We start from the raw sequence: 23,189 nt of genomic DNA on the forward strand, positions 1-23,189 counted from the left end.
ACTGAGAAGCAAAAAAGCAGGTTAAAACATAGTAAGTAGAAATGTAGAATAATCAAGTGTACATTGAAGTAGAAAGGTTGACAAGTTTTCTCCGGAATATTTTTTTCTTAGGCGGTCGGGGTCTGGTCCCCTTAAAGAGTCCGCATTGCTAAGGGGCAAACTATAGATCGTTCACATTTCAGCTGAGGATAGATCATATTGAAGTCTGCGGAGGCTGAGTGTAATGTATACAAACCATTGAAGTGGTTCACCTAACCCAGACAGTACCGTGAGTGACATGCACACCCGGCTAGCAGATCTATACTGCAGAGAGATAGATGTATTTTCAAGACGCAGACACAGATCACAATAGATCTAGGCAATGTCGATCTATTAAGTTGCATACATGCGGAGATGACCCCGGATTACCCATAATTGCTTGACGACTTGGGGGGATTTAGTCCTGAAGAACGCTACGCAAACTGCCGATGACAGATATATACGATCAACCGGGAAAACAAATGGCCATGAACTCGGAAATATTTTTGATTTTGTTTCATTCAGGGGAATCTATGCACAGGCGAGAGATGTGCCAGGGCATCCGAAACCCTTTGCTTCGTCTCATGCAGCCCAAGTCCATTTCAGCCTTGGAGGCAAAAATTGAGTGAAAACCCAGTAAAAAACACCTAACAACCGCTCGCACCGACCCAATTCCATTGCGATCCCTTTAAATGTGGGTGTCGTAGGCGATGGGGACGACCGTCTCGGGGGTGTTGCCGGCCTGCTGGACGAAGTGGGCCTCACGGGGACCAACAGCCTGGCGCTTCAGGTGGACGTGGATACCCTTCTCCTTGGCCTCACGCTTCTTGAGGGCGTTCTCCTTGACACGCTTGATGAAGTCCTCACGGGAGCGGGAGTGCTGGACGTGCTCGATGCGGACGCTGATGCGCTTCTCGAGGTAGCGGTTGTCGACACGCTTGTAGAGGATGACACCGACCGAGGACTTGGTGACGTTGTAGACGACACCAGTCTTACCGTGGTAGACCTTGTGGGGCATACTGCAAAACTGTTAGTCTGTCGTTGCTATTTTCGCATTGCCCGTATGTATGATCGCGACTTGTACAATCGCGACTAGCGGTGGGATGCGAATGTCGTATGGGATTATCGGAATTGTACTGACCCCTTCTGGACGGCACCGTTGACCTTGATGTCGACAATGTCACCAACACTATATGAAAATTTCCGTCAGATCTCAAGTTCTTATTTCGTTTGTTCGGGATTCGAGGATTTCAAGCGTACCGGTAGGTCTTCAGGTAGGTGGAGAGACGGATCATACCGTGCTCCTTGAAGCCACGGCTGAAGGCATACTGTCGTTTCGTTAGCACTCAGATCCTCCTAAGGCCGTTTCCCAAGCATGTGTCCAATCGGTCCAAAAATTCCTCCTATGGGGTGGGAAAAAGTCGTAGGTCGCAAAAAGAGTCAAGACGTACCCGAGTGCCGGCGCGGAGACCGTAGGAGTGAGGCATGACGGCGGTGGTGTGGTGGTTGGTGGTTGATTGTCGACGGGGCCTTCAACCTTCGAAGTCTGAAGCCGCTCGGGTAACTTCAGTGTGGATGGTTATGTAAGTTAGGGTTAGACCCACCACCAACAGCCCTAAGCGCCAAACCCAATTAGGCAACTCGCTAATTCTCCAACTCACTTTGTGTCTTGGGCTCATCGTGTGCGAACTTCGATCTCCTCGACAACCTCCGCCAACCCGACAGCAGCCATGGCCCCGTGAGTATATTTTCGCCATTCAAGTCAACAACATTCTAATAATTGTTCAGTCGTGTCTCTTCCAAGACCTACAAGGTCCCCCGTCGCCGTAAGTGAACCTCTGTCAAAATCCGCAAATCTCGAAATTGAAGATTGAAGACTAACTTACTTTGCAGCCTTCGAGTCCGCTCGCCTGTTAGTACTCTCCGGCCAATGATCAGAAGCGTGCTTCTGGTTATGTCGTTTCATCTCTCTAACCTGTTTTTCTAGTGACTCTGAGTTGAAGGTCGTCGGCGAGTACGGTCTGCGCAACAAGCGTGAGGTCTGGCGTGTCCAGCTCACCCTGTCCAAGATTCGTCGTGCTGCTCGGTATGTGAAAGAATAAGTTTTGGTCTGGTTCCGGCGCTCGGACCAGCGCAATTGGAGGACATATCGCTTACTTTTTTCCTCCACAGTGAGCTCCTCACCCTCGACGAGAAGGACCCCAAGCGTCTCTTCGAAGGCAATGCCCTCATTCGCCGTCTGGTCCGCATCGGTGTGCTCGATGAGTCCCGCATGAAGCTCGATTACGTCCTTGCCCTCAAGGTTGAGGACTTCCTCGAGCGCCGTCTTCAGACCTGCGTCTACAAGCTTGGCCTCGCCAAGTCCATCCACCACGCCCGTGTCCTCATCAAGCAGCGCCACATCCGCGTCGGCAAGCAGATCGTCAACGTTCCCTCGTTCATGGTCCGTCTTGACTCCCAGAAGCACATTGACTTCTCCCTCACCTCTCCCTTCGGTGGTGGCCGCCCCGGTCGTGTGCGCCGCAAGAAGGCCGCTGCCGCCGCTGGAGGTGACGGTGACGAGGAGGCCGAGGAGGATGAGGAGTAAATTATTCTTTCTCAATCTCAAAAAATGGAGCACGGTCGGGTTTCGATTGGGGCGCCTCAATACCTCGGAGGCTCAACATGACTGCATTAAAGCGTCTCACGTTGTACGATCATCCAATACAAATGAATCAAAAACAGCCAAAGGCTTCAATTTGGAACCCGAAGTTTACTTCTCGATTCCATGCCCATCGTAATCTGGACAGTGATGTCTCCCAAGCCTTATTTACATTGTAGATTCTAAACGCCCCCATACCCACCTTGATAAGTCAAATTGATCATCGCGTCGTCGCACACTAGTCCCGTGGTCTAGGCTTGTCCTGCAGCCTATGCCTCGGTCCCAACTAGTTCCTTCAAGGCCTCCTCCGCTCCCCTGTACCACCTTCCCATCTCCTCTAGTCCATCACTTTCACCCTGTTGTTTCTTCCGTTGTGCTTCACGAGCTTGCATTATAGCTTCCTCCTTCCGTCGCTCTAGGACGCTGCTCTCTCTTTCTATGGCCTCGGCCTCTCGAGTCTTTCGCGGCAGAGTGTTCTGCACAGCAGCGAGCTGACGATTTAGCGACGCTAGCTCTGCTTCCCGTTCAGCTAACAGTGATAATGTAACAGGAAGAGAAAAGTTCTGATACGAGGAGGCGTTGGGGTCGGAGGGGTCCATGTTCGCGACCTGCTTAGCCCGGAGACCTGCGATAGTGGACTCGAGATTCTCAATTGAAGCGGGTAATGTCGAGAGCTGTGTCGTTTGAAGCTCCACATTCTTATAGCCTGTGCGAGATATCCTTCAGTCAACATGTTCTTCACCTCCAAGCGCCGACACTTACGGCTTGCCAAGTCACGGCCCATTGCTTCCATTTCCTCAATCATTATGCGCGCATCTTCTTTCCGGGCCTTCAGTTCAGCCTTCACGTCCGCCAGCTGAGTTTCCAATTCCATGTTCTCGTTGTGTCCGACAATCACTGGCGGATCGCCTACGATGGCGCGCAGGAACTTTTCTTTCGTTACTTGCTCGAGGTAAGAGAATCGCAGTTTCGAGAATAGTTCCTATGCGACAACATCAGTACTCCGCTGAGGCATTCACGGTATCTGAGCTCGCTGCGCATACTTTATAATGTGTGAGATCTGCCTCTAGTGAGGCAGGAGTCGGATCTTCAAAAACAGAAACATCCGACCTCCGCTTAGAAGGCGACGGACCAGCGTGCCCGCCCTCCAAGGAAATTGGCTCGCTGATGCGAACAATCGCAAGTCGCTGCTTCAGATCACCTTCCTTCTCCAGATCCTGCAGTGCTGCAAGAGCTTCTTCTGGGGTACCATTCATGACGACAGGGGGTGTGTATTGTAAATGTCGAAGAGGATAGTGGGTCAGTGAGAGAACGAAGGTAAACAACGATAACCGATATGAAAGGCGGTGTGGCAATTTTTGGAAGACGCTTTCGAGGCAGCACGTTGACTCGACTCTTTAGTCTCGAAGTAATCCCTCAATGGTCCCTCTAATGCTGCTTGCTGCTATTACAATCTGATTTAGTCCAATCGGTGCTATTTTGACTTCTTCCACTGCACCTGGTACATCTGCTCGACACTTTGGAGCCCCGCGATCTGCGGCTCAACTACATCATGGACGACGATTATGTTGCGCAGCTCCTTGCCAGAGAGGCTCGGGAGAGCTCTTTGAAGTACTCATCGCAAGGACTTAGTGCTCTCATGCCTTCCAAGTATGTTCATCCTCGTGTTCTGTGTTCTGCCTGAGTACCAGGCTGACAAGGACTCTCTTTAGGCCAGCCGGGAACGCCCCTAAACCAAATACTCGCTTTTTGCGACACCTTATTAAAGAAACCGATAACCACAATACAGCACTCAAGCGCAAGGAGGAGAGAGAGTCACGGGAGCGAATACGCCAGCTGAAAACCCAAGGCTCGACCGCTTCGTCTTCCACGGACCGGAAATCGGACGATCGCAGCGAAGCACGGGGATCAAGAGAAAGTCGACAAGATGAGAAGAGATATCACTATCATTCGAGTGGAAGAAGACATAAAAGTCGCTCTGTTTCGACGGAGCGAGACCGATCAAGGCGGCATCGTCGCGGAAATGAGGATCATGATGAACACCATGACCGACCTAGAGACCGAGACGAGCGAAGTCGTGAACACCGGCATGGTGAATACTCTAAGATGGACCGACGGAATAGAGATAAGGATTACAGTAGGCGGCGCCCTGACCGGTCTTACTCGAAATCACGCAGCCGGTCGCCTCGTCGGGACCGAAGTAGTGACCGCCACCGTCGTCGGAGACATGATCATCATGATGAATCCTTTAGCCGACGCCGTTCTCGCTCACGGGAAGTACACAAATCCCGGTCAAAGGGTGACAATGCGACAACGAAAGCGCTCTTCCGCTCTCATCGAGAACCCACTTCGCGAAACGACCGGCCTTCACCTTCTACTACGACTGCACGTAATACCGATACTGGCAATGAATCTGACCCTCTAGAAGACCTTGTCGGGCCACTTCCTCCTAGTCAAAAGGACGAAATGATACGCTCACGGGGACGAGGCGCTTACAAGAACTTGAGTAACATCGATGCCCACTTTGCACCAGGCTATGACCCGGCCACCGATATACAGCTGGATGATGGCAATTCAAACGCTGCAGGTCAGCAATCTTCTCGTCGACCTGTCGCAGGACTCATGACAGGAGAAGACGATTGGGACATGGCCCTGGAGGCGCTGCGCGACCGGACGCGTTGGAAACAAAAAGGCGAAGAGAGGCTTCGCGAGGCTGGCATTGATGATACAGCTATCGACCGATGGAAGAACAATGCGGCGTTTAAAGTGCTGGGTGGAGAAGGCAACCCCGAGGACGTTCAATGGTCGAAGAAAGGAGAAGGTCGAGAATGGGATCGTGGAAAGTTTGTCGATGACGAAGGTCATATCGATGTTCGAGCTGCCTGGTAGTCAGATTACTGGCTATTTATTTGATGCTGGCGTTGAGGTCTGCTTGCTGCATGATATCATGATGCGCGTTATTTCCATTCCGGAGAAGCTGTATGTACATCTTTATTTGTATGTCTTATTGTAATTAGCACATATCACCTAATAATACCAGAACATTCACAAGTCACTTGCAATACATGTATAGAAAGTTGAGGAAGAATCTGTAGTTGACATCACGCCCCACATTCCGCGCAGTTTGTCAACGAGCACGGAAACCTCCGCGATGCAGACAAATGGTGATATTGCAGCAACGACTGACGGCATTTTCGCCTCGATCGATTGGTCAATACTTACAAAATCCAAGACATGCCATTTTAACTTGTCAAATTGTGCATTTATGTCGGACTGTGATCAGACAGCGCCGCTGCTGATCAACCCAAAATATATCTCCACTATATATCTCTGGTCTCACAGCCACTCCTCCATCTACTCAACCTCACCCCCTCTTTAACATCCCCAATCCACACAAATACCCCAAAATGACAGACCAATTCGCTTTCGAATACCCCTCCCCATTGATGGGCTATGAAAACCTCGAACCACTACCTGAGTAAGTACATACAATTCGATGTCCTGCACCCGGAGTTCACCGGAATCTAGTCACTAACCCTCTATTCCAGGGAGAGAAGTGAAGATGGGAAGTCCTTCAAGAATCCTCAGCATGGCGTTTTGAGCAAAGCCTATGAGGAATTCCCCGATCCCCTCAATAAGGGTCGACAGGGTGGTTTTGATATTCATATCTATCATTTCCAGGTATGTTGTGTGGCACGACAATCCATTTTTTTATAGCGAACGACTGGACTTGAATATACTAATGCGTTTTTTAGAATAACCCGGATCAAGCTGCATATGCCAAAGCTCTATGGGAAAGAATTCGACGAGAATGTGAGTAGGACGGCTGCCCAGAACGATATCTGTTTCGCCGGTCTCTCCAGCAAGCAGATCGACTTTAACCCACTCAATTGAACTGTTACTGAATAAATACAGTCCCCGAACTCCGAATCTACACATTCTTCGACCGACCCATCGGTCCACACCCAGTGGCAATGTTCGAAGTGAACCTATTTACACCCGCGCAATTCGGCGCATTCGTTCCCTGGTTGGTTATCAACCGTGGTCCACTGAGTGCACTTATCCATCCGAATACTGTGCACAGTGAAGAAGAGCGTAACCATACCCAGCGTGCTACTTGGCTTGGGGATCGGCTTCCCTTGGATTTGAGGATCTTTAAGCTTATGAAGGAGAAGGAGAGGAAGGAAGCTGAGGAGGCGGAGAGGACTCAGAAGGGGAGCTTATAGGGATGTTTTCGGGTTCATTTGTTGAGGTTTTATTGTCAAAGAAGTGAATTGCAAAGTTTGATATTTGGGATTTTGGCCCTAGGTGTCATACCCCGCAACCTGGAATGTGTGGAGTGTGTCAACTCTTATACTGGGGTTTGTTCATACTTGGGTTCATAGGCCTTTGTCATTGACTATCAACGAAGCCTGACAACCTAACCAGCTATATATCCAATCAATAGCCTTTAAATTGTATAGACATCCCTCAGCCCCGTTATAACGTAGGAAGCCGAGGGCTGATACAGGCACGCAATACTATTGGCCGATGTCATCAAGTATACAGATCAACCAAGGAGACCAGACCCATCGACAAAAACCATATGCACATATGTTCATCACATCTCATACATGAACCAAAAGTACAACATGAGCCCAAAGTCCGCAATCCGATTCGACCCCGCCTCCCTGTTGTCATGAGGGCTTCACAGGCAGGTGACTCCATCAGCCCAATAGACCCAAACAGCAAAAGTGAACGAAGATCTTCAAACCTGCAGCTTATAGCCTACTCCATAACCAAGATTAACAAATCAGACCCTTTACTTCGCCCGCCTGACGCATTATGCTTCAAACGCAAGACTCACATTCCTCAGAGGTTGCATACCTCACTCAGCCCGGAGGGTAACCAAGTAACCAAGAAAGGGGGCATCTCGAAAATCATACCCTATTGCTGCGAAAGTGCATTGCTACCCACCCACCTCATGTAAATACCGACCTGATGGTTTGGGTCCCGGTTCTTGCATGCGCTGAATAGTGAGTGGTGTTGCTTTGATTTGCTGGTTGGGGTCACATTGGCGAGAAGACGAATACTGCCAGGCGAATCGTGCTGATATGTTGAAGGGAGTGGGTATACTGTGCAATTTAATTGCTCAAGAACTTCTATTCAACTGATCTTCCCCCCCTCATTGTATGTCCCTTAGTGCTGGTTCCTGGTTGGACTCGTGATATGGTCATGCTGATGGGTATCTAGATAAAAGACCGCCAGAGAGACGCCTGAAAGCCTTTGAGAAAACTCAGTTTAGACTGTTCTGATCTAGACGAGTTGTTGAATCGAGGACAGGTTCCTGAGCATCATCACACAAGATGCGTCACTTTCTTTCATTAGCACTGATAGCCCTATCATCCACCAAAGCTGTTAGCGCATCCATCAATACCAGGGCTGAGACTAGTATCCCGCAATATGTCCTCGAATACGGTTAATCACCCACATAACACCCTAAACCAAAATCACTATACTACATGCTAATCCCAACTCCACAGCTCCACTGATCTGGCTCCACAGCCAGGAAACATACATGCCAAGCGACATACAACAGCAAGTTGATAACACGAAACCAAATGTTAACTGGACAGTAATTGCAGACGCTCAGTCCCCACTGGACCTTGATAACCTTGACTCACTTAACAGCATGGGCAATACAAGCGTTTACTTGACCTCGTCTGAGGGTATCGATGCCACTCCCGAGCCGGCTTGGTTTAGAGGTATTACTCCGGACCTGGAGGGGCGGATTGGTGATGGGACTGGGAGTGCTATTGTTGTTGTTGATCGTGGCAATGAGACCGTTGATGCTTTTTATTTTTATTTTTATGCGTGAGTTCTTGGTTTGGAGTTCCTGTCTTGGTTGTTGATTCTTACTGGTCTGATTAGGTATAATAAGGGCGATAAAGTGCTCGGGATGGAATTTGGGGATCATATTGGAGATTGGTAAGTAGCTCCAGAGAGGATATAACTTCATCTGGAGATCTAGTCTTTGACTAGAAGACAGGGAACACAACATGATCCGCTTCAACAACGGCACACCCACAGCAATTTGGTACAGTCAACACGCCAGCGGCCAGGCATTCACCTACCACGCGGTCGAAAAAGAAAAGAAAGAAGGCAAACGGCCGTATTCATACTCTGGCAATGGAACTCACGCCAACTACGCCACAACAGGGTAAGTTGAATTACTCTCATTTCTCTTCCCTTCCGCCATTCAGACTAACAAACACATACAGCCAACACGACCACACAATCCCAGGTATAAATTTCCCAACAGGCTTCCTCCTCGACTACACAGACCGCGGCAAACTCTGGGATCCCGCACTTAACGCCTACACATACACCTACGACCTGGCAACGGCAACCTTCACGGCTACGACCGGCGACCCAGTCGCATGGCTGGATTTCAATGGCAAGTGGGGAGATGATCAGCCGCCGAATGAACCTTCGATTTTTGGAGAGGCGAAGTACGTTGCTGGACCCAATGGGCCGAAATTCAAGGGTCTAGATCGGAAGATGGTGTGTCCGTCTAAGCCGTGTATTGTTTTGCCGTTTAGAATTTGGTCTGGGAATACGACTGAGTGAGCGGTGGGTGTGTGTTCATGAATTGCGATGAGATATTATGTATAGCTTTGCAGGGATAAGTACTAAGTAGACTTAATTGAGATTTTTAGTTAGGAATTGTTATATCGACATGTGATATCAGTAACGAGAGGCAGGTAAAAAAGCATAAAAAAAAACAAACAAAGAAGGAAAACAAAAGCAAGCTAATGCAGGCTAGTGTACGCTCATCTCGGTCTAACTCGCCCGAAAGCAGAGCAATTCGAAAAAGTTCTCGCCAAATTGTGAGGTTCCTGCACGCGACGGAAATCCGCCCCACAGATCCACTCGTAAAAACACGATCTTCCTTTTTCAGGCATAGTAAGTACGGACCGGAGGCTTCTGTATTCGAATATCAGAGCTCGAAGATCAAGGATCAGGGGTCCCCATCAGATAGAGGAGATTCGGGTAGGAATCCAATAGTTCCTCGCGTACCAGAACGATGAGACCCGTGGATGAAAGGAACGGGTCTCGCGTTCCGAGATGAGAAACAGTGATGTGCACCGGACTCGCGTGGTTCATCCTTTCGGTTTCACCTGTGTCTAGACTAGAGCCTTACGTGGGCTCGATACGGTCATTAATGGGCGTCTTGAGTTTGATTAGGTGCATTGGAGGCGAGGGGATCGACAGGTGGGAAATAACGTTCATTTGCGAGTCTTTGATCGGATCTGAGGAACTTGTTTCACCTGTCAACGTGTTTGTTATTTTTGCCTGTGCGTTCTGACTCCATGTGTAGCTAGGGGGTTGTCGGATCGGAGCTGGGTTAAGCTTATATGTGTGTAGCTTTGGATATGGTAGGGTATGAAATTGTACAACCTACACATTGATTCTAGAATCCAAGTGAAACAGCCTTGCTTGAGCTAGGCTTTGATACATAAAAAAGGCCATGCTGCTGGGTGTAGATGTTCGTGCAAACATGACAAACACGTGTTATTATTTGGCTCATCTGCCCATCTGGACAGGCGTTCCCTTTCATTTTAATTTTGTCACATATGGGTTCTTTTGTTCCAATTCCCATTGCCTGACAGCCAGGGTACCCTGGAGATTCGTCTTGGCTGATAATGCAGAGATAATCAAGTGGAGACTACAACGGCTCCTGGCGTCGCCGCACGAGCCAAGACCAGGCCACGAGCTGCGATGCCACGAGTTATGGAGTATAGAGAAGTATACAGATAACATTCCTATTCTACAGGTAGAATCTCGACCTCAAGGTCTGAGCCATGAAAAGTCAATTGTCTGGACAACTTCCCGCGTGTTAGCCGATTGTGTACAACCAACCAGGCCTAACTAAGCTCCAAGTGGGACCGACGCTTTACCCCTGAATATTCTTGAGGATGAGAATCCCCAACCTCGTAATATAATAGACCAGTAACAGGCTATTAAGGCACTTTTCTCTCTCTCCGCATCTCTCTCCTTTTCCACGCTGGACGCCGTAAGATTCAAGTCCCACTCCCAGAGTCGGAAACTTTGTTTGAGTCTCAATTTCAATTCTCCCTCAGACCTGCCCACTGGTTGGGAACACTCTTTGATTCTTCTGTGATCCTTTCAATCGAATTCCTTCAAGTCCGACTTCCAGTTCCAGGCTCAATAGTTTGCAATTGCTCCCGATCATATAGCTAGCAAAGTAAAGATTGAAGCTATATCCCGACGTGAGATTACAATTCCCGAGAGGGGAAGGAGCCCGTGACCTAACGTGTTTCAACCAGATGGCTACTGCCCCTCCCAATGACGGGCAAACCCTCGCCCAACGCCGTACCTCGCTCGGATTCCTGCGTCGTTCCAAATCCACCGAACCCCTAGGCGAACGCAAATCGTCCGGTTCGCGCAAGAGAATGACCAAGACTCAGGCCATGGAGGATGAACTGCGGCGCCAGCGCGACTCTTACGCCCCCAAGTCGGCCCCCCGACTGCCCGACCTCTCTCCCGCTCCTGAGTTGGAAACCTTTGGAGGCGAGGAACGTGACAAGTTGGCCAATCCGATGCCCCTCCGTCCCCAATCCGGATTCGCCGCTTCGCCTTCGATGACTTCCTCAATCAACAATGTGATCGATCCCTATGCGCGCACCGAGAGCATGACCCATCGTGGTCGCTACAGCTATGCTAGCAGTGCTGTCAGTACCGTCAACAGCCCGCGCCGGGTCCGCCGCCGCAAGGACCCCACCTCATACAAGTAAGTCAGGATGAGAGACAATTGTGGCCGGGATACTAATAGAATGAAGTGTGCTTGTTATCGGTGCTCGCAACTCTGGCAAGACCGAGTTCCTCAACTTCCTCCGCAAGGCGTTGACCATGCCCCCGCATAAGCACCCCTCACGTACCCCTGAAGAGGTGGATGAGCTCGAACACCAGACCTCGGCCTACGAAGGGTTTACGTCGCAATACCTGGAGACGGAGTTTGACGGAGAACGCGTCGGACTTACACTGTGGGACTCTGTGGGTCTGGAGCGCAACATTGCCGATCTGCAGCTGCGCGCTGTAACGGGCTTCTTGGAGAGCAAGTTTGAGGAGACCCTCGCCGAGGAGATGAAGGTGATCCGTTCTCCCGGTGCCCGCGACACCCACATCCACTGCACATTCTTGCTGTTGGACCCTGTGCGTCTCGATGAGAATATCGCTGCCGCTGAGCGTGCGACCAATGGTACATCTAAAGCCTCTGATTCGCCTGTTGTTGGTGTGCTTGACCAGAACCTGGATCTGCAGGTGCTGCGCACGGTGTTGGGCAAAACTACGGTTGTGCCGGTCATCAGCAAGGCGGACACCATTACATCTGCTCACATGAACTATCTTCGCAAAGCGGTTTGGAACAGCTTGAAGCAGGCCAACATTGACCCCCTTGAGATCCTGACCCTGGAGGACCAGGAGGAATATTCTTCGTCGGAGAGCGCAGATGAAGAGGAGGCCGAGACCAAGTCCCTCGATGAGACCGAAACCCCCGAAGCGGCTGAAGCTAAAGAATCAGAGGAGGACAAGGTTCCTTCCTCCCCCTCCCCCAGTCAGAGTACCCGCAAGTCCAGCGGCTCGCAGGCCGCCAACCAGCACGTTCCCTTCTCGATCTTGTCGCCCGATCCCCACTCGCTGGCGGCTGGAGACGAACCCGTTGGCCGTCGCTTCCCCTGGGGATTTGCAGATCCCTACAACGCCGAGCACTGTGACTTTGTGCGCCTGAAGGACTCTGTCTTCTCTGACTGGCGCTCGGAGCTGCGGGAGGCTAGCCGCGTGATCTGGTATGAGCGCTGGAGAACTAACCGACTCAACCGCAACGGACAGCCGGCCCCCCAGAAGCAGAATTATGGTCGCATGGGACCTCAGGGCCGTCGCACGCGCTGAACGTCTCTTCTTTTCTGTAGTTTTTTCCCGCACATACCCCCATTCTTCGCGGCCTCGTCCCTCACCAGGCTTCTTTTTTATGTCCTCTTCTGTAATCTCCTTACAAAAGGTTTCGTTAGAAACACCAGTTCTTTTTTGATCATGTTTACACATCATTCCATCCAAGTATCAAAGTACTCTGTACGTGTAGAGAATTACCCCTCGGTTGCCCCTGCGGCTGAACCGACGATCGAGGCCACTGCATCTAACCAATGAAAGCCACTCTCACTATTAGCTGCATGTTGAAGAATCACGGCAACAATAAGCTGAATACGAGCGCAATTTCGCCCCTAATTCCTCTCTCCTCTTTCTCTCTCAAGACCTCACCATAGAGAATGGCCTAAAGCGACAGCGTCGCACATACATCCCGCCTCGCACAGAGTCGAATCCAAGCTCCAACCCCGGGAGTCAAGAGTCTTTGTGTGAAACGTGAAACCCCTACCAAACCGCCCATCGTATACCTCAAACCCCCAAACTTCAAGGAACCAGGAAGGGAATAAACTTATCTCCCAATTCGGCCACTCAAACCATGTCACTCCAAGTGAATGACCCACGGTCACGAACCCGCTCCAAATCCCGCGAACGCTCCCGCTCTCGCGACAGCCGCCAGCCTTCCCCGGGCCCCTCCCGCATTCGCGACAGATCCCCCGCTGTCGAGATCGCGCCCACGACCTCTTCTACGTCCTCTAGAGGAAGAGACCGAGAGGGTAGAGACAGAGACAGAGATAGAGATCGAAGCCGAGGCAGGACATACAGCTCAGAAGAAGAAGCCGAGATCGAACGCCAGTATAAACTCATCAGTGAGCGGAAACAGCACGAAGGCTCTGGCACTGAAGACTCGCGCAATGTCATTTCCCGTGCGCCCAGGAGCCCCGCGCGCTTCGACCTGAATCGCACAGGCTCAGACTCAGACTCGAAGCGCCGCCAGCGCGAGCGCGATTCGGAGAAATCTCGACGTCGCACTGAAGATCGCTATGAACATTCCGCGTCGGAAGACGATCGTCTTTCTCCACGCGATCGTAAATCGGAATACACTTCGCGGTCGCATTCCAGACGGCCCTCGTCGCCTCCGCGCTCTAGCGTCAGTGCCAGGACCAGCCGCAGAGACCGAGATGAGTCGCCCGACGATGATTCCATCGATGATGAGCTAGCTTATGGTGATGGGCCGGGTAGTCATCCGAGTTATGCGCGCCCTGGCAGATTCAATTACGCTCAGCCGTTGCAATTTTTGCATGCGCAACCCGGTGCGCCTGCGCCGCGTCAGTCTGTTCCTGCTCCTGGTCCTAGCTATCCTGGCGCAGGTAATATTGACTGGTCTGCTGTACCTGAATGTGAACGACCTGGTTTCGTGCCGCCTTCGTCGCAGGCTGAGGCGTCGACTGCTAGTATGCCTGGTGCTTTCCCACCTGCTTCAAGCTCGATGTATGCGAATGGATCGGGATCGATACCTGCGCCAGTGCTACCAGTGCCGCAGTATGTGAATCCAGCCGCGAGTATCTATTCTACTTCCAGTGCTGGATATGCGCCGCAGTATACTACTGCTGCCCCTACCGGGGATGCGGCTTACCCGCCGACTTCGTCTGGGTATGCTAATCCGGGCCAATATCAGTATGCCCAGGTTGATCCTCGCGTGCGGTATACTTCCAAGGCGGAGCCCAAGCCTAGTTATACTGCTTCATCAAAGGAGCAGTTCTCCCGGACTGGGCAGCCTCAGGCGCCAGCGGCCCAGCATAGGTATCAACCGCAAAATCATGGAGAGCAGTCGTATCGGTATAGCAAGGAGCCGCAGTTTGTTGAGATCGCCCCTGGTGGGAGGCCTGCGACTCGTCCGCATAGTGTTTCTGTTTCGTCGGCGAATAATCTTGCTGTTGCTGGCGCGGGTGTTGCTCATGGAGCACATCCTCCTGCTAGTCCATTGCTGGAGCCGTACCATGGTACTTACCAGTCCATTTCACCCATGCCGTCCCCAATTGTGATTCCGTCCATCCGCGACGAAGACATTTCAGACATTGAGGGTCTAGACGGCGGAAACTCAGCCTCAGACTCCGGTCGCCACAGAAGACATCGATCAAAATCATCAGTCAGCGAGAAAGACACCCGCACACGCAGCAGCAAAGACAAGAAAGAAAAAGAGCGCGAAAAGGAGCGCGACGACCGCAAAGACGACAAACGGCGCACGCGCCCAACAACCGGCCACGACCGCCACGACTCAGGCTCATCAATCCCAAGCGCCGGAAACATGGTTTTAATCTCGCCCACAAGCGACCGCAAACGCGTCTCCTTCTACGACGCCGGCGCAGACGCAACAGCAATGCAAAATGCCCTAAACCACACCCGAAACATCGACAACAAACCCATAATCCAGATCTTGCCCCGTCTAACCAGCGACGAAATCCTCCTCCTCCGCCAGGAGTACAAAACCCGCGTCCGCATGCACGGCAAGGGAATAAACCTCGCCAAACACCTCCGCCTTAAACTCGGAACCTCCTCCTTCGGAAAGGTCGCCTACGCCACAGCCCTCGGCCGCTGGGAATCAGAAGCCTATTGGGCAAACTGCTACTACCAAGCCGGTACATCCCGCCGCGAACTCCTCATCGAATCACTAATGGGCAGATCAAACTCTGCAATCCGCGAGATCAAATCTTGCTTCCGGGATACCAGGTACGAAAATAGTCTCGAGCGCTGTATGCGCTCTGAGCTCCGTGCGGATAAATTCCGTGTTGCTATTTTGCTTGCGCTCGAGGGTCGCCGTCAGAGTGACCGGGAACCCCTTGATCCCCGTTTGATCAGGGATGATGTGGATGATTTGTATCGTGCGCTGGTTAGCCGTGAGGGCGGGGAGACGGCTATGATTCATATTATTGTGCTGAGGAGTGATGAGCATTTGCGCGAGGTGTTGCGCGTTTATGAGGCAACTTATCGGCATAATTTTGCTAAGGGGATGATTGCTAAGTCGAGGAATCTTGTGGTACGTTACTTTTCCCCCAGCTTTACTTTCTTGAACTTTCGCTAATCATTCTTTTATTCGTGTTATAGGGTGAAACCCTGGCCCACATCCTAAACGGCGCAATAAACAGACCAATGCGTGACGCCCTCCTTCTCCACCAAGCCCTTCGCGAATCACGCAGTGGGCGTGAACGTTCCGAGTTGCTCATTTCCCGACTCGTTCGTTTGCATTGGGAGCCTAGACATCTGGAGCAGGTCAAGGTGGAATATAGGCGCCGATATGGGGAGCGGCTTGAGGAGGCGATTGCGGAGGAGATTCTTGCTTTGCAAGGTGGGCAGGACTGGGGTGAGTTTTGTATTGAGCTTGCGAGGAGTGTGTAGTTTTGCTATGAAGGATGGAGATGGTTGTAATGGATTTGAGGGAGGGTGGGTTCTTGGCGATGCTGCATTTATGATCTTATGGAATACACTTGATATCTCATTTCTTTTTGTTATTCTCTCGCCGACACAGATATTATTCCTATACAAATGGGTTATAGACAAGTATACATTAGAGACATCGCCTTGCCTCTAGAGGTAGCGAGCCAACATCGATTCCAACCACTCAGTTCCCTTCTACACCCTCCCAGACTTGCTCCCTTCAAGTTCATTGAACCGCTTCTTTCTAAAAGCAATAGTCACCAACGAATTTGTCGCAACATAAGCCAGAGCAACCAAAAGCACAAGAAACACCAGCACAATAGGCCCCAAAATAGAAAACACGGTAAACCCATACGAAGCATTTTGAAACGCCTGATTATGCGCCAACCGGTCGGTCCCCAGTCCAACTTGCATCGCTGTCAACACGAGCGCAATGTACACCGTCATGGCAGTAATAGGCGTCAGATAATCTTTGAATAACTCGCCATAGGTCTGGTACTTGGATTGATACCCGCGGAGGAGGAAGCCACCCCCGACGGCGTAGATCTTGTTCAAGCGTGACAGGCGCAGTTCACCGAATATGTAGCGCTTGTTTATTTTGCTGGGGTCTGTGCTTTCGTTTGCAAGTAGGTTTTGGACTAGGCTTCGCCAGGCGGACCAGGTTAGGAATTCTGGGAGAAGGTTGTTCGACTTGGCTATGGCGAAGTCGCTTGGGTGTTGGACTAGGGCTATGTAGGAGCTTAGGAAGCCAAAGGCGCATTTTGTGAGGTGGCATTTTTCACAGGTGGCAACTTTGACAGCCCCTGAATATGACGCCGTGTTGTTGGGGGGTTTGTTGGCTGGCTGTGACTGGGACTCTTGTCCCTGTCCCAGTCGGCTGGACGGGGGACACTCATCTTCGCAGACTAGATGCTCAGACCAGAATCGAGCATCTAGTAGGTATTGAGGTAGTGGTTTGATGTGAATGCGTCGACTTGGCCCCCAGACTAGGTGCATGTCGGTCTTTTCGTCGAGGATTATCTCGCGCGATAACGACATCTGGTAGTTTAATGGTCGGGGCGGCATTGGCCGCCCTGCTAGCCATAGGAGGTCGTGGATGTCATTCAGGCGCTTGACTGAGAGGTCCTGATGGAGAAATTTGGAGATTTCGCTTAGTGGGGTATGCACGAACAGTTTGTTGTCTGATTCGTCTCTGAATGAGGCTGGGAGGACATCTTCCAGTTTTGCTGTGTTGTCGGTAGGTGTGGTTGGATGGAAAATTTTATCTGATATGAGCCTGAGCGGCATTGGATGGGTTGGTGATGGATTGTTGGTTAGAAGTGCGGTGTGAGTTGTGGCTGGGGTGAGATTCATATGCACGTTGGGATAGACGCTCGTGATATCGCCCTACAGCCGCGCGAGGCAGATTGTATTGAAGAGCAACGTCAAAAGATGAGCCCTGCATGTTCCAACGCTCCTGACTTGGTAGGTTGCTGTTCTCGTTCTGAATTTGCCATATTGTCTACTTGCGCTGCTACTTGTTGCCCAAGTTCCCCAGTCCCCTTCAACGTCAGTTTTATCCCCCGGAACAAGTCCCAATCTAAGCCCTCTCCCTCGAGCCATCAAGCTCGTATCGCAAAGCACTGTTGGTATTTTCCTTGCTAAATATCAGGCAATGAGATGGCACTTGAGGCTCAAAGGGTTTCGGGCACAAACCACTTGTGTCTAACTACTGGCTGGGGTTCACTGTGACAAAACCTATATTAGCGTGATTATCGTGCAGCAGTGCTATAAAATGTCCATAGTCCTTGATCAAATGTTGCATATGACTTAATTTAGCACAGCGCCCACCCACAGGGACCACAAAGAGAGACTCTTTGTTCGGCGAAGGTAGGTCGAGGATTGAGGTATAAAAGAATGGAACATTCACTGTGTTATACAAACCAAGAAAACCTTTCAGATATCTGACCACAATACCGAGGTCTTTCTAATATGTTGTTCAATCGCCCAAAAGGCCCTCATGGGCCGAATGTTTGACAACTCCGCCGCGATCAACGTGCCAGGCCCGCCTAGCCGGCGAACGCATGTTTGCGAAGTGCCTAGAAACATGATGGTCAACTATGGATGTATTCCAGAATGGGATGGTCCAGTGTTTGCAAAAGCCGCGTGGGCTGCTCCCTAACGAGACCCAGAATACAGGCAAGGCAAAGGATATCCAAATATGGGACCCCCTGTTCCCTTATGAGAATGACCTTGACACATAGGCAGAAGGATATAGGTACCAGAAACTCGTAGACATGGCTTTGGTCTATCCAAGCGCATCTGCCCCTTACTGGGGATTGGTGGGAGAGCACTGAGACAGGAGACCTGTTGTCTTTCGATCATGCTGATATTGGCAATATCTTGCCTCGTCTGGTTACTCTACGTGAAAGCCCTTCTTATTGGTTGAGTTAATGGTGCTCGGTGCTTCAACTATATAAGCCACATTGATCCAAGAAAGGGATGAAACCCAGATAGAAATAAAGCCCGGGGTCAGCCGTGGAAATGGCCAAGGTAACATCACCTAGTCTACTCCCCTTTGCCCTTGCCCTTGCCCTTGAAGACTGTCCCGCATGCACTATATAGGAGGGGCAACAAAGTGGCACGCGATCCACCAAGCAATATATGAAATATACGGCCAAAGCGCTGGAGGGAAATTACTTAAATGAGGATTCGAAATATTCAGCGAAAATGGTGTGAGGCTTATATGGTCATGATAAACGTAGGTCATAGGTTGAAAATGAGACTACATACTCCGAAATGACCCAAGGCCACCAGACCGAGTATAAATCTTGGGCTCATTTCCGAGCCCCATTCAACACAGATCTGAAGGCTCAGACCGTCGAAGCTTAGAATACTTCAACCAGATTGGACGGGGAAAGACATCCTAACGTATCACAGCAAGCAAGGTTCAATAGGGAGGTGGATCTGCGACAAACCACATCTCCGGACTCTGCATGTACTCGCTACGTGGCGCACGCGACCTTCGCTCACCATGCATCAAGTACAGGATACCTGCATCAAGGTGGAACTGGCAGACTTCTTCCGATCGGAGAGTCGGCACCAAAGCTGACGTGTAGGACCAACCCCCTGCAAGGGGAACCCCTCTGATTTGAGTGAGACCTTGAAGTCGTGGGAACACAACCCATCCTCTCTGCAGGTCCCCGAGATCGACTATTTCCAGGTGCTCTGAAGATCCGGATGTGCATGCTAAAACTGTTCCATTTGAATACCACGATCATATTCTGCTGATCGTTATTCCCCGCAGAGGACTCAGGCACTAAACATCCGGCTTGATATTGCTTCATGCATAAGCTCAAAGAGACCTTGTGCGCATGATGCCATCACGAAGGCCATGCACTTGGCACCTCCTTTGACTATTTCGACCTATCGGCGACGACTTCAAGCCCCCGTTCCTGTTCTCTCCGCAACCCTCATCTCTCACCTCCACTCACTTGCTTCTCCACACTTTTATTTGCGCCATGCTGTCGTGTGGTCAGTCATCTGCAAGGCTTCTCATCGAACCAAGGAGTTAAGTTACCCCGATGCTCTTGTCCACTAACGCCACTCCCTCGTCGATCCGCATAGACCGCCGCTTGTCTTCCATGCGACCTCATTATGTTGTCTCTCCTGTGGGCCGCTAGACCGCGTTTTTGACGTGTTTAACTTCGGCTCTGAGCTTAGCTCGAGTCCCTATTTCCGTTCTCGCGACCATTCTTCTTTCCCCCTGTCCTGACCCCTCACATAGTACTCGATCTCTTGTCTGCCCTCTGGTCGAAATTACCGCATGGGTCTTGTTCACGGCTGCTGACGAAGGTCATCCGACTTGCATGCCCGGGGGTTTACATTAGACATGCATGTCTGCTGTCACATATCTCTACAACGCTAGCCCGCTTAGATCTTCAAATCCGTAGAGAGCACATTCTGGCATGCGGGTTATGGAGGGGCCGTGGCCCTTTCCCCCTCTTTTGGGAGTTGAATGCTCGACTATAAAAATGCACCTGGCATTCCTCTCTCGTAAACACAACGTAGATCACTTGCAGTATTTGCTCTGTCTGCCTCGAGGCCAAGCTGCTGAGAGCTAATTTCCTTTTCCTGCAAATAAATAACAAAGGGCCATGCTCTTGTATTGAATTTTTCCCGCATTTGTCCCATCTTTCTTTCCCTATACCCCGTCACCATGCAGCTGTTTCGCCTCGGTCTGCTGGTCGCCTCCTTCATTGCCTCCATTGGAGCGCAATCGACTTTTACCCCCGCTCGTCCTCCAGCTATTCCCCTTGCTGTCAGGTCGCCCTACCTTAGCACCTGGCTTGATGCTGGTAGCGATGGTGGTAATGGCGGATACCTGGCTGGCCAATGGCCGGTATTCTGGCAGTAAGTGATCGATAGACCCTACTCAAGTATACTATTGTGCTAATAGTGAATGGATAGGAACCAAGTGACTGGATGGTGTGGTCTCATTCGTGTCGACGGCAATGTTTACACCTGGATGGGATTGCCTGGTACTACCGCTGTCACCCAGAAAGCGTATGAATACACGTCAACGAAGAGTATTTTCACTATGAGCGTGGAAAACAAGCTGGAGATGAACATTACCTTCATGTCGCCCATCACACCCAGCGATATCAAGCGCCAATCTCTGGTCTTCTCGTACCTTAATGTCGAAGTCTCCTCTCTTGATGGACAGGAGCACGACGTGCAAGTCTATGCTGATATCTCTGCCGGTGAGTGGGCTGAAATCTACCAATACGGGCAGTAACTGATGATTCAATAGAATGGGTCTCTGGTGACCGGTCTGCAACAGCAGAGTGGGAATATGGCACTACAGACGGCGTGGCCTACCACAAGGTCTACCGACAGACCCCGTTGGACTTTTCTCAAGTCAATGAGCAAGGTGAATGGGGTAACTGGTACTGGGCCACCGATGCAACCGATGGTATGTCCTACCAGTCTGGCGCAGACACCACTGTGCGCGGCCAATTTTCGCAAAATGGCAAGCTTGCCAACAGCGGTGACACCAATTTCCGAGCCATCTCGTCCGAATGGCCCGTCTTTGGATTTTCTTCCGATCTGGGCTCAGTTGGCTCGTCGCCCGTCAGCACACTCTTCTCACTTGGTCTGACCCAAGATGAGGCTGTGCAGTTCGCAGGTTCTGCCGACTACGGCCCTGTGCCTTCCCTATGGAAGAGCTACTTTGACACTGAGCTGGCTGCGCTCTCATTCTTCCACCATGACTACAGCGAGTCGAGCGAAGTCGCAACTGCATTTGATAACAGAGTCGCTACCGACTCTATTGCAACTGCTGGTCAGGACTATCTCACTATTACTTCGCTCTCGGCTCGCCAGGCTTTCGGTGCTACTCAGCTTTGTGGCACCAAAGACCATATGTACCTGTTCCTGAAGGAGATCTCATCCGATGGCAACATGAACACCGTTGACGTTGTGTTCCCCGCCTATCCTATTTTCCTGTACACCAACCCGGAGTTATTGAAACTGGTTCTCGACCCATTGTACGAGAATCAGGAGGCTGGAAAGTATCCCAACAACTATGCCATGCACGACTTGGGCTCAAACTACCCTAACGCTACTGGTCACTCTGATGGTAGCGATGAGAAGATGCCCCTGGAAGAGTGTGGAAACATGCTCATCATGACATTGGCCTATGCTCGGCATTCTGGAAACATTAACTACCTGCGAGCTCACTACGACCTACTTAAGCAGTGGACCAGTTATTTGGTTGACGACGCTCTGTACCCAGCAAACCAGATCTCGACTGATGACTTTGCTGGCTCGTTGGCGTAAGTAATCTCCCCCTTATATGATAGTTTAAAACTGACCAGCATAATTAGAAACCAAACCAACCTGGCTCTCAAGGGCATGATTGGCATTCAGGCCATGGCCGTCATTGCCGACAAGACCGGCAACGCTGACGATGCTGAGGATTTCTCGAGTATCGCTAAAGACTATATCACCAAGTGGCAGGACCTGGCTATTGCGAAGGACGCCACCCCACCTCATACGACTTTGTCCTACGGCGATACAAACAGCCACGGTTAGTACCGACCACCTCTCTCTCTCTCTCTCTCTCTACTTCATGCACACATTCTCATGAAAGCTGCAGGTCTCCTATACAACCTATTCGCCGATGCCCAGCTCGGCTTGGGTCTGGTTCCACCATCAGTATACCAGATGCAGAGTGACTTCTACCAGACAGTCGAGAACCAATACGGTGTGCCTCTTGACACTCGCCACACGTACACCAAGGGTAAGAACCTGACCATTCACCGCATCATGCTACAAAATACTGATATCACCATAGGCGACTGGGAGTGCTTCACTGCAGCTGTTACCTCAGGGAACGCCCGGTCCATGTTCATCAAGGACTTGGCAACTTGGATCAATGAGACCCCGACCAATCGACCTCTGACCGACTTGTACGACACTGTTTCTGGAAAGTAAGTTGCCAACCTCCCGAATCTTTATTGGTTGTCTTGCTCATTCAATCTAGCTATCCTCAAAACACATTCGTTGCCCGCCCTGTCGTGGGTGGTGCTTTCGCCCCTCTTCTGGTCCGCTAAGCGGACCTTTACTTCTTGTTCATTGACCTCATCGGCCTTAATTCATGAGTCAACTTTTGGTTTCTTTCTTCTAACAACGCTCGTTTGCAAGCTCTGGTCTGGGGTTGAACCTGCGCCAGAAAATGGGAACATCTGCTGGAGTCCCCCCAGTCGTGTTGTAACTCCCAGGCTTGGTGTCTTTCTGTTGTCTATACCCATCCATAGTCTGTTAATGCAGGCTATGTGAGTTCTGCTGCGTATGCGCTAAGCAATACATAGCAAGCTGTATGTTTTGTTATCTTCTGAATAACAAGATACAGACTCCACCGTTCTAACGCGGTGTTCCTTGCGGATTAGCTATCGGGCTTCTCCTTCTTTACTTTTCAATTACTACAATCCAACGTGTATTCTCATCTTCGGATCTCCGAAGTGCTAGAAGGCCTCTAATCACATGTATACATTTCGACCCATCTCAGAGCTGAGTCAAATCCCTTTGCATTCGGAAAAGGTTTTTCGCAAGAAGCCCAGAGAACTTGCAGCGTACGTGACTTTGGGAGAAACCGGCAAGCTGGACCAGTCGAAAAAGTCCAGACCACAAT

At 50.7% G+C, this 23,189-nt stretch overlaps 10 protein-coding genes across 10 annotated transcripts; 7 read left to right on the forward strand and 3 right to left on the reverse strand.

The window, feature by feature from the left end:
- Positions 1 to 500: 500 nt before the first annotated feature.
- On the reverse strand, positions 501 to 1,555 carry N7508_005326 (60S ribosomal protein eL21). Its single transcript, XM_058463392.1, has 4 exons — positions 1,470 to 1,555; positions 1,279 to 1,346; positions 1,160 to 1,207; positions 501 to 1,037 (listed from the first exon to the last, which is right to left on the reverse strand). The coding sequence occupies exons 1-4, from the start codon at positions 1,503 to 1,505 to the stop codon at positions 707 to 709; spliced, it is 483 nt and encodes a 160-aa protein (XP_058319870.1). The 5' UTR covers positions 1,506 to 1,555; the 3' UTR covers positions 501 to 706.
- Positions 1,556 to 1,748: 193 nt separating this feature from the next.
- N7508_005327 (40S ribosomal protein uS4) lies at positions 1,749 to 2,605 on the forward strand (the record flags this gene model as incomplete). The annotated part of the gene is made up of 5 exons (XM_058463393.1): positions 1,749 to 1,756; positions 1,807 to 1,844; positions 1,912 to 1,930; positions 2,006 to 2,104; positions 2,191 to 2,605. The coding sequence occupies 5 exons, from the start codon at positions 1,749 to 1,751 to the stop codon at positions 2,603 to 2,605; spliced, it is 579 nt and encodes a 192-aa protein (XP_058319871.1).
- Positions 2,606 to 2,928: 323 nt separating this feature from the next.
- N7508_005328 (uncharacterized protein) lies at positions 2,929 to 3,915 on the reverse strand (the record flags this gene model as incomplete). Its single annotated transcript, XM_058463394.1, has 3 exons — positions 2,929 to 3,365; positions 3,422 to 3,641; positions 3,703 to 3,915. 3 exons carry the CDS (start codon positions 3,913 to 3,915, stop codon positions 2,929 to 2,931), a joined length of 870 nt encoding a protein of 289 aa, XP_058319872.1.
- Positions 3,916 to 4,211: 296 nt separating this feature from the next.
- On the forward strand, positions 4,212 to 5,548 carry N7508_005329 (uncharacterized protein; the record flags this gene model as incomplete). The annotated part of the gene is made up of 2 exons (XM_058463395.1): positions 4,212 to 4,309; positions 4,372 to 5,548. The coding sequence occupies 2 exons, from the start codon at positions 4,212 to 4,214 to the stop codon at positions 5,546 to 5,548; spliced, it is 1,275 nt and encodes a 424-aa protein (XP_058319873.1).
- Positions 5,549 to 6,066: 518 nt separating this feature from the next.
- On the forward strand, positions 6,067 to 6,885 carry N7508_005330 (DOPA 4,5-dioxygenase family protein; the record flags this gene model as incomplete). Its single annotated transcript, XM_058463396.1, has 4 exons — positions 6,067 to 6,137; positions 6,208 to 6,340; positions 6,415 to 6,472; positions 6,575 to 6,885. The coding sequence occupies 4 exons, from the start codon at positions 6,067 to 6,069 to the stop codon at positions 6,883 to 6,885; spliced, it is 573 nt and encodes a 190-aa protein (XP_058319874.1).
- Positions 6,886 to 8,004: 1,119 nt separating this feature from the next.
- On the forward strand, positions 8,005 to 9,268 carry N7508_005331 (uncharacterized protein; the record flags this gene model as incomplete). Its single annotated transcript, XM_058463397.1, has 5 exons — positions 8,005 to 8,116; positions 8,182 to 8,512; positions 8,570 to 8,626; positions 8,688 to 8,858; positions 8,920 to 9,268. The coding sequence occupies 5 exons, from the start codon at positions 8,005 to 8,007 to the stop codon at positions 9,266 to 9,268; spliced, it is 1,020 nt and encodes a 339-aa protein (XP_058319875.1).
- A 1,721-nt stretch (positions 9,269 to 10,989) lies between these two features.
- On the forward strand, positions 10,990 to 12,610 carry aspE (septin; the record flags this gene model as incomplete). Its single annotated transcript, XM_058463398.1, has 2 exons — positions 10,990 to 11,453; positions 11,503 to 12,610. 2 exons carry the CDS (start codon positions 10,990 to 10,992, stop codon positions 12,608 to 12,610), a joined length of 1,572 nt encoding a protein of 523 aa, XP_058319876.1.
- Positions 12,611 to 13,178: 568 nt separating this feature from the next.
- anxc4 (annexin ANXC4) lies at positions 13,179 to 15,976 on the forward strand (the record flags this gene model as incomplete). Its single annotated transcript, XM_058463399.1, has 3 exons — positions 13,179 to 13,356; positions 13,411 to 15,617; positions 15,686 to 15,976. The coding sequence occupies 3 exons, from the start codon at positions 13,179 to 13,181 to the stop codon at positions 15,974 to 15,976; spliced, it is 2,676 nt and encodes an 891-aa protein (XP_058319877.1).
- Positions 15,977 to 16,210: 234 nt separating this feature from the next.
- On the reverse strand, positions 16,211 to 17,302 carry N7508_005334 (uncharacterized protein; the record flags this gene model as incomplete). The annotated part of the gene is made up of 1 exon (XM_058463400.1): positions 16,211 to 17,302. The coding sequence occupies one exon, from the start codon at positions 17,300 to 17,302 to the stop codon at positions 16,211 to 16,213; it is 1,092 nt and encodes a 363-aa protein (XP_058319878.1).
- A 2,911-nt stretch (positions 17,303 to 20,213) lies between these two features.
- gta1 (glutaminase GtaA) lies at positions 20,214 to 22,611 on the forward strand (the record flags this gene model as incomplete). Its single annotated transcript, XM_058463401.1, has 7 exons — positions 20,214 to 20,407; positions 20,465 to 20,757; positions 20,808 to 21,831; positions 21,883 to 22,085; positions 22,155 to 22,298; positions 22,353 to 22,488; positions 22,542 to 22,611. 7 exons carry the CDS (start codon positions 20,214 to 20,216, stop codon positions 22,609 to 22,611), a joined length of 2,064 nt encoding a protein of 687 aa, XP_058319879.1.
- Positions 22,612 to 23,189: the final 578 nt, after the last annotated feature.

The sequence above is a fragment of the Penicillium antarcticum genome (assembly GCF_028974205.1).
Source record: "Penicillium antarcticum strain IBT 31339 chromosome Unknown utg000005l_segment0_segment0, whole genome shotgun sequence".
Lineage (NCBI taxonomy): Eukaryota > Fungi > Ascomycota > Eurotiomycetes > Eurotiales > Aspergillaceae > Penicillium > Penicillium antarcticum.